This window comes from Coregonus clupeaformis, unplaced genomic scaffold (assembly GCF_020615455.1).
Source record: "Coregonus clupeaformis isolate EN_2021a unplaced genomic scaffold, ASM2061545v1 scaf3184, whole genome shotgun sequence".
NCBI classification, from domain to species: Eukaryota; Metazoa; Chordata; class Actinopteri; order Salmoniformes; family Salmonidae; genus Coregonus; species Coregonus clupeaformis.
This window is the reverse complement of record NW_025536638.1, coordinates 11,296-20,791: the sequence shown is the minus strand read 5'-3', so window position 1 is coordinate 20,791 and position 9,496 is coordinate 11,296. Positions and strand designations below refer to the sequence as shown.

General features: G+C 43.4%; 1 protein-coding gene across 1 annotated transcript; it reads left to right on the top strand.

The window, feature by feature from the left end:
• Positions 1-1,476: 1,476 nt before the first annotated feature.
• On the top strand, positions 1,477-7,382 carry LOC123489681 (the record flags this gene model as incomplete). The annotated part of the gene is made up of 2 exons (XM_045220127.1): positions 1,477-4,064; positions 7,349-7,382. Coding segments are annotated over exons 1-2 (1,311 nt in total), but the record flags the coding sequence as incomplete, so codon positions are not given.
• Between the last annotated feature and the right edge of the window lie 2,114 nt (positions 7,383-9,496).

Sequence of the window (9,496 nt, the reverse complement as noted above, 5' to 3'; positions counted from 1 at the left end):
TTTTTAGAGATAATTTGTGTTTACCTAAATCTTTGTGTTAAATTGCTGGGACAACTCAACAAATGACAGAGCCCACCTTTCGTCTTAGCATGTTGAGTATTGCTATACAACAGACTATTACAGGTGGAACCTATCAAACCAATATGCTACCAGATTTGGATCTCTTGGACTTGTATTATTTCCCAGTATGACCAATTTCCCTAAAACAAATATGTAGTTCTGCTATTTGTAACATTGTTGTTTCAATGATGAGACAGTTTAGTTGAAGAATTAGATCTGATGGCAAAAAATAACAAAATCCCAATGTTTTTAACATGAGCTCCACCCAATAGAATGTTCCATTGTTGTTTGATACAGTCATTTTCAATGAGCATTCCAACTTTTTTTAAAAAATTTCAGTCATTTAGCAGACGCTCTTATCCAGAGCGACTTACAGTTAGTGAGTGCATACATTATTATTTTATTTTTTTCATACCCCCGGTGGGAATCGAACCCACAACACTGACGTTGCAAACGCCATGTTCTACCAACTGAGCTACATCCCTGCCAGCCATTCCCTCCCCTACCCTGGGCCAATTGTGCGCCGCCCCATGGGTCTCCCGGTCACCGCCGGCTACGACAGAGCCTGGATTCAAACCAGGATCTCTAGTGGCACAGCTAGCACTGCGATGCAGTGCCTTAGACCACTGCGCCACTCGGGGAGGCTACATTCCTTTATCAGCCTGCGAAAATTTTATTGCATAGAGTCCCATACAACAATAATAATAATAATAATATGCCATTTAGCAGACGCTTTTATCCAAAGCGACTTACAGTCGTGCGTGCATACATTTTTGTGTATGGGTGGTCCCGGGGATCGAACCCACTACCTTGGCGTTACAAGCGCCGTGCTCTACCAGCTGAGCTACAGAGGACCACAATATATATAAACGTGTGAAAAACTAAAAATGCTTCTCTTTTGGAGTGGCTATGATATATCATATTTGATCAGGAGCTTGTGGGGAACAATGTAATACCATTAAACCTTTGCCATGACAAAGTGGATAAATATTTATATTGGCCCATGGACTAATGTGGTATATCATTATTTGTGTGTTCTATGGGCGTAATAGAAGTATTTACTACCAAACCATCCTCTCTTGCCTGGAGGTGCTGAATTTTGTATCTATTTGGCCTACACTATCAATCAAATGAACCTGTCCAAGAATGTGCTTTTAATATTTGTTGTGTGTGTGCGTAATTTTGGGGATTTTCTTTTTACATATGTTATTTTGACACATTAGATGACATTTTCATAGCTATTACATAACAGTGATCACATTACATAATCAAAGGGGTGTTCATAGGTAAATCATTATTATTTTTGACAAGGAATAATTAAATGTTTTGTTATACAACAACCTGTGTTTTAGGAAAGACATATAATGGCCCATGCACTCTGCATTTAGGTAAAACATTTTGAGGGTGGATTCCTATCCCAGGTGGCTCTAATGCTGTTGCTCTTGTTGCTCTTGTGAGGGAAACTTCACCTGCTACTGCCTAAATTGTGTGGACGAAGGTTGTTTTGGATAACTGTGTCAGCAATGTAAGCCTGTGGTGGTGGCAGTTGTAAACAGCTATGTATTTTTAGTAGCTACAAGCATTGCATGATGAGCAGTGACGCATCATCACCATGCATAATGGCAGAATTAGACCTGTGCTCTGCCAGTGCATGTCCAGTACACTCAGCCAACTCGACCCTTTAATTTCAACCCTATCTAAGTAAGTAATTTTAAGATTTTCATATTTAATATTCACATTAAAATACGTTTGACTGTGTAGCCTACTCCTATCGATATATTTTGAATGACTTTCTGTATGCCTACTGGACTTAATCCAAGGAATGGATTATTTCGTCACTTGGCAAACTAACAGGCTGACGGCAAAAAATAACTCAAGGACTTTGGAAGCGAACTTCGTCCCTGCCCAAACTTGCAGCAAACCAAACATTCTTAAAACCAAGCATTCAGCTGTTCTACCGGGGTGTTCAGTTGTTTGATGACTTTTGTAGGTGCTTCACTCTTTCGTAGGCTATACTCTTTTAAATTGATATTAAACGTTAGCATAGGTTTACTAGAGGAGTTTCATGGTTGAAACAGGCAGCACTTCTCTCCGGCAACGCATTTGCCATATTGGACACAGACAATTTTATCATTGCACACTCTCTCTCAAGAGGGAGAAAAAACACTATTATAGTGCATCGACTTCAGAACTCATCACTTCAGGCAGTTTCATTTTCGCCTTCATGGATGGTGAGCGCAAATCTGACATGAAGGATATTTCTGCTGGCTATATGTCAAAATGTATGGATCCGTGAGCAAAATGTTAATCAAATGTTTTATTTATGAAATAACGACATATTCATTTTCAAAAACGAACATGTGGGGCTACAAACGTCTGACAATTAGCAGTTCAATTACGCAATTGGCCAATACTGCTATTTTTTAGGCTCAGTCTAATTAATGGACAAATGGTTTTGTTAAAACTGGAATAGGCCTATGACTTTACATTCTTATTAATGTAGCCTACTTGATAAATAAACATTTTTTCAACTCTGACGGTCTATCAGCGTAAACGCGTTTTTTTTTTGGACTATGGAGATTCCAGTTGGATTAGGGAGGAGTTTGTGACTCCCCAAACATAGTTTTTCGCGGACCTTTCCAAAACGTTTCCCACAACGTGCAAGCTACACTGCATAGTAACACTACCGTCACCGAAAGCTTGGAGTTTTCTAGTTCGTACAGTTTCATGCAGAATAAACACCCCTGGGAGATGCGCCAAATTAACCGGCAATCACCCCAAAAAGAAATATCGTCAGGGACGGCTCGCAATTCTGACATTGAAGTGAGGGAAGATGACAGCATTAGTTTTTCCAGAACACTCGAATCGGATGCAAATCGTATCCATTTTGCCAAAAGCTCAACAGGAAACAAAACCAGGTTTTCCTCTGTGAACGTATCAGATAATCCAAACGCGAATGGATACGGATCCTGTCGCTCTGGACCGCAAGCCTGCAACACTGAACCAAAGTGCTGTCAACCAGCTGTGCCCCATCACGGAGAGCAGTTAAGTCCTAACAGTGACGCCCGTGTGGCGAACATTTGTTCCAATTCAGCCTGCACCACAATCTCAGAAACGGCGAGGGAGCTCTGCAACGCTGTCTCTGTGTCGCTGGGATTGACCATGGACTCGAATGAGATGAGTGACCTGGGATCTAATTACGCACCATCCAGCGCAAATGACCAAAATCAAGGCAACTATTTGTTTCAGGTGCCTCTATTGAATTGTTCTGGAGCTGAAGAAAATATCTCCATAACAGAATACAAATACGCTAGTGAGCGCAATGCCAGGCCACTACAAAGTGATAAACAACGAGTTGACATGTTTAAAAGTTCCCCAGCAAACGACCTTACAGAAGAAGTGGCAACCATGGAGCACCTTAGCTCCAGACATCCATCCACATATGAACAGGAATTTAGACTGAATGAAAAGAGTGATGACCCGACTTCAAAAGAAACAGATAATTATCTGAATACAAGAGCGCGCTCTGCATCTTGTCATTTTGACCAACTGTTGCCAGCACACTTGGCACACTTCAGTCAAACCGACCCAGACAGAATCTCGTCTCGTGTGATCCCAGCACATGTCGGTGAAACTGGAGAGACTATGGAGGACAAATATGCTGACTATTTACAACAACAGTACAGTGTCAAGATAAAATATGAGGCCATTAGTAATGAACCTGACGGAACGTCATGGGGCTATCAGTACAACAGGTATAATGACAATGACAACACACAATATGGACCAAGGCAGGGTATGAATCCATACAGTGCGGGACCAGACACTGCGTTCATTTGTAACCCTTATGAATATGAGAGGGGTGGTGGTCTCGTGCGCAGAGAGCGGCCAACTCCTGAGCAGTGGTACCCGGGCGGGATGCTAGGGAGGATGCCCTATCCCAACTCCCCGTACTTAAAGAATGAGGTCGGTGACTGGCTGGATGTCTCTTACACAGATGCCAGGTAAGAACGTTATTAAAATGCACAAATACACAAACACTTTACATTACAGTGCCCTTATTAAGCGGTAATTAACCTACATGTGTAAATGCAGTGTAACAAAGCAATCTTTCACCAGTCACGTTTTACAATGTTATGGGCTGAATAATTATTCATTCCCTCTTCCAACAGACTATCACAATGTACTTACTCTATAGTAGGCTACTGTTATATTTATGATGTATTTGATGAAAAACAAAATCAACTACCCCATTGTCAAATGGTAATATTGCAAATGATATAGTGCTGTATTTTATTATCTTAATAAATGTACTTCAGTAGTAACAATGACTTCTGCATGAGTTAGACCACTATTGATCCTGAAAAGGATAGCTATGAATAGTGTTGAAGAACAGTTCAGATTTTTTAAACCTAGAGGAATTGCAAAGTTGCACCTCCATATCTTCATGAATACACTCCAGTCAGCTTTGGGGTTTCCCATTGATGCACATGTTTTTCTTTGCAGCCAAGGCAAACAAGGTGATTTGTTAGGCACGTGCTCATTGTCATTACAGCAAATAAAGATGTTATAAGCCTACTTTGTAGCCTACTTTGAGCATCTATAGTTATAAGCTCTGAATAGTGTATACCCAGAGTGCTTGTCTGTTTTGCTTTTTAAACAGGATGTTTAACAGGAAGTTCTAGGCTTCATAAGAACTTATGTAAATTATTATGTTGTGCATATATCTTTTTCCTCTGATTTGATTGCACACAAGCCACATGAGTATTTGTTGTGTACAGATCCATGGAACAATTCTCAATAGTAAAATAATGAATTTGTTGTTTAAATGATTAACATTTCTTTTCATAGGCTACTTTGAAAATGAACTGTTGTCCAACATAAATTTGGTCAACCTGCTTGTAGAATGTGTAACTAATATCATGCGAAATATCTATAAAGCAAGCATCGCATTTGTAGTGTCTATATTACACTGAGTACAGTCCTTAAGCAAATGTTAGTTGTCTTAATGTTTTACTCACAGTGCTTTGATGTTTAGTGTAGTAGGATGGATAAAATGACACGAAAGAGAGCCCTTATTAGACCACGCATGGTCTGAAGTTCAGTGATCAGGATCATTGTGCAATACTAGAATCCCAGTGTTTACTGTTCAATATCTGGTTTGAGCAGCAGGAATCTCAAATGACCAGAGAACAGTAATTTGACTTCCATTCTGAGCAAATGTTTGAGCAAATATCTGAGCAAATGTTGCTAAATATTCATGTTGCGCTCACCTGGAGGTTGACACACTCATTTAACTTCCTGCTCCTTATTTCTGAGGAAAGGTTGCTAAATGAGAGCTGTAACTGTATAGTGGAATGTATATTGGCCCAGCGTCGTCCAGGGTAGGGAGGGAATGTCCGGCAGGGGATGTAGCTCAGTTGGTAGAGCATGGCGTTTGCAACGCCAGGGTTGTGGGTTCGATAAAATAATGTATGTGCTAACTGTAAGTCGCTCTGGATAAGAGCGTCTGCTAAATGACTAAAATGTAAATGTATATGGTGTACATCATTTTCATTCAATAGTACAGAAATTTGCTCATAAAGGTAGTCAAATCAATGTCTGAACTTTAAAGGGGAACTGTAATGTTTCAAGAACTTATCATGTAGCCTACATAATAAGGGGGAAGATATTATATACAAGACTAGAGGCTCTGTGAAGATAGACTTCTGAGGGGCTGTAACAATTCAATGAACATACTTTCTTATCTTAAACACAAGACACTACATACCCTAACACTGAATGGAGGGAGAAGCCTATTATCGGTCCAGTCACAATGTTTTTTATTTCACTCCAAAAATGGCTACTGATGTTCTCAACTCCCATATATTCAGAACATAAAATGCTATGAAATCATGTTACAGTATAAACTGTTTACTAACATGATCATATGAGACGTGGGCCTCTATTAATTTCAATTCAGTTACAGGAAATATAGAAAACAAAATTCTTCCTTCCTGCCCCGCGAGAAAGCTTTCTCTAAATCAAATGTGATTACACAATATACAGTAATCACATAATAATACACTTGAACACATCCATTCCTTCTGTAAAGCTTGTTAAAGTAAAATACAAATTGTATTTACCATTTCTAAACATGATAAATGTCATGAAGACATTAAGACATACAGTGGCTTACGAAAGTATTCACCCTCCTTGGCATTTTTCCTATTTTGTTGCCTTACAACCTGAAATTAAAATTGATTTTTTGGGGGGTTTGTATCATTGTGGTCCTCTGTAGCTCAATTGGTAGAGCATGGCGCTTGTAACGCCAGAGTAGTGGGTTCGATCCCGGGACCACCCATATGTAAAAATGTATGCACACATGACTGTAAGTCGCTTTGGATAAAAGCGTCTGCTAAATGGCATATTATTATTATATTTGATTTACACAATATGCCTAATACTTTGAAGATGCAAAATATATTTTTTTTGTGAAACAAACAAGAAATAAGACAAAAAAACAGAAAACTTGAGCGTGCATAAGTATTCACCCCTTCCAAAGTCAATACTTTGTAGAGCCACCTTTTGCAGCAATTACAGCTGCAAGTCTCTTGGGGTATGTCTCTATAAGCTTGGCACATCTAGCCACTGGGATTTTTTATCATTCTTCAAGGCAAAACTGCTCCAGCTCCTTCAAGTTGGATGGGTTCCGCTGGTGTACAGCAATCTTTAAGTCATACCACAGATTCTCAATTGGATTGAGGTCTGGGCGTTGACTAGGCCATTCCAAGACATTTAAATGTTTCCCCTTAAACCACTCAAGTGTTGCTTTAGCAGTATGCTTAGGGTCATTGTCCTGCTGGAAGATGAATCTCCATCCCAGTCTCAAATTTCCTAGAGGAAAACCTGGTTCAGTCTGCTTTCCAACAGACACTGGGAGACAAATTCACCTTTCAGCAGGACAATAACTTAAAACACAAGGCCAAATATAAACTGGAATTGCTTACCAAGACGACATCGATTGTTCCTGAGTGGCCTCGTTACAATTTTGACTTAAATCATCTTGAACATGGCAAGACTTGAAAATGGCTGTTTAGCAATGATCAACAACCAACTTGACAGAGCTTGAAGAATTTTTAAAATAATAATGTGCAAATATTGTACAATTCAGGTTTGCAAAGTTCTTAGAGACGTACCCAGAAAGACTCACAGCTGTCATCGCTGTCATGAGCACTCTCTCTCCCTGGTAGCAACATTAATTGCATTCAATTATCTTCCACTCTGCTCACCTCCTCTCTCTACTCAGCCTAACTAGCTCCACCTGCCCTGCTCTGCTCTTGTTACCTGGCCAGCTGCACTGCATTTCCCACTCACCATCCTCACCTTGCCTCACTCTGTTCTAATTACTCTGCCAGCTGAACTGCATTTCCCCACTACCTCTCCCAGTATATCAAGCCCTGGTTTTCAGCCAAGCCCTGTCAGATCGTCTTCAAACCCGACCAGTAACCTGCCTGTCTGCGCTCTGACTCCTGTTTGTGATACCGATCCTTTCTTGACTGCCTCCTTGTTCTACTGCCCCGTCTATCCCAACCTGCCTTCTGGACCTCGACTACTCTCCGATCTTCAGCCCCTCCGGTAACTCGTTTTCTGCCTTCTGTCTCTCACCACGATATTTGCCCAGCCCTGATCTGTACTTCTGCCTGCCATTCATATTGCTGTTGTGTGTGTGTGTTTCCCCAGGTCTCCGACCACCAGATGAGCGTGCCCAGACGTTTCACCACCCTCAGCCCGATACGCCGCTCCATCACTGGGGAACACACACACTAAGCACTTGGACTGGACACCCCCGGACATTTGGTGACCCCGGAGCACAGGTACCCACAGGAGGACCCTGAAAGACCCCTGACACCCCTGGGACTCCTCTTCCCGCCTGTAACCTTGAATAAAGAACTCTGAATTTGAACTTGCGCTCTTGGGTCCTCTTCTGTTCGTGACAGAACGATCTGACCATCATGGACCCAGCGCACTCCCTGACCACGATGGAGGAAGAGCCAGAGAGGACTGCCCTACAGCGACTGGAACGCTCTGAGGGAGACATAAATCGGATGGCTGGCGACATCGCTTCCCTTCTCCAGCTATTCAACCAGCAGCAACAACAGTTCCAACTGCAGCAACAACAGCTAGCCCAAGCCCTGCAACTACTCTCAAGCCCGGCTACTCCACCTGCACCCCCCTGGTCCTTTTGTTCCTGTACCACCGATACTCCTTCATCCCTCCGCTGGAGGTCCCAATGCTGCAGGCCCGGCAGTGCTGCCACCAGATCCCCACGCTCCTGAACCAAGGATTGGGAACCCGGAACGCTTTGATGGCAACCAGAAGCAAGTAAGACCATTCTTGAGCAGCTGCCGAATCCAGTTTGCACTACAGCCCAGGACTTTCTCAACAGAGGGAGCCAAGGTGGGGTATGTCATCACACATCTCACCGGTCGAGCTCGGTTGTGGGGAACGGCGGAATTCGACCGGCAAACCCCAGCCTGTGCCTCCTTCAGTGCCTTTGAGGAGGAGAGATGTTAAAGGTCTTTGACCTAGGCTCGCCAACAGCCGAAGCGGCCACAAGCTCTGCTCACCATCCGTCAGGGCAATCGGACAGTGGCAGACTTCTCCATTGACTTTCGTACCCTGGCCAGTCAAAGCTCGTTTAACCCAGAGGCACTGGTGCAAGCCTTCCTCCATAGCCTGGCCCGGACTATATCAAGGACGAGCTTGTTTCCCATGACCCGCCCTCAACGCTTGATGCCGCCATTGACCTTGCTGCTCGCATTGACCGCCGATACAGACCCGGAGGAGGGAGAAGGGCCGTCTCAGTCAACCTGCCATCCGTACTCGGTCGATACCGCTTCTGTCCAGCCCCTGCCTGTCAAGTCCCATAGCCAACTCAATCAGCCTGAGCCCATGGAGATTGGCCGTGCCTCTCTGACTCCCGAGGAGCGTCGGCGCCGTCTAAGCTCCAACCTTTGCCTCTACTGTGGTGGCGAGAATCACGTGTCGCTACTTGTCCGGCAAAAGCCGCAGCTCATCCAGGTGTAGGGGAGATCCGGGTGAGCTCAACAAGCCTTCAGTCTCCCTCCATCCGAAAGACCCTGCTTCATCTCCGCCTTCAGCTTTCTGACAAGACTCATACATTGGCCGCCCTTGTGGATTCCGGAGCCGAAGCAAACATCATGGACCCTGAGCTTGCACAGCAACTGGGCGTGAACCATCATCAACTGACACAACCCATTCCTGCACGAGCCCTGGATGGGCATCATCTCGGCACTGTCACTCATATCTCCGCCCCTGTGACAATCCTGCTGTCAGGAAACCACCAGGAGTCCATCCAGTTTCACCTCCTACACTCACCTGGCCAACCACTCATTCTTGGATACCCGTGGCTCCGTCAGCACAACCCCCACAT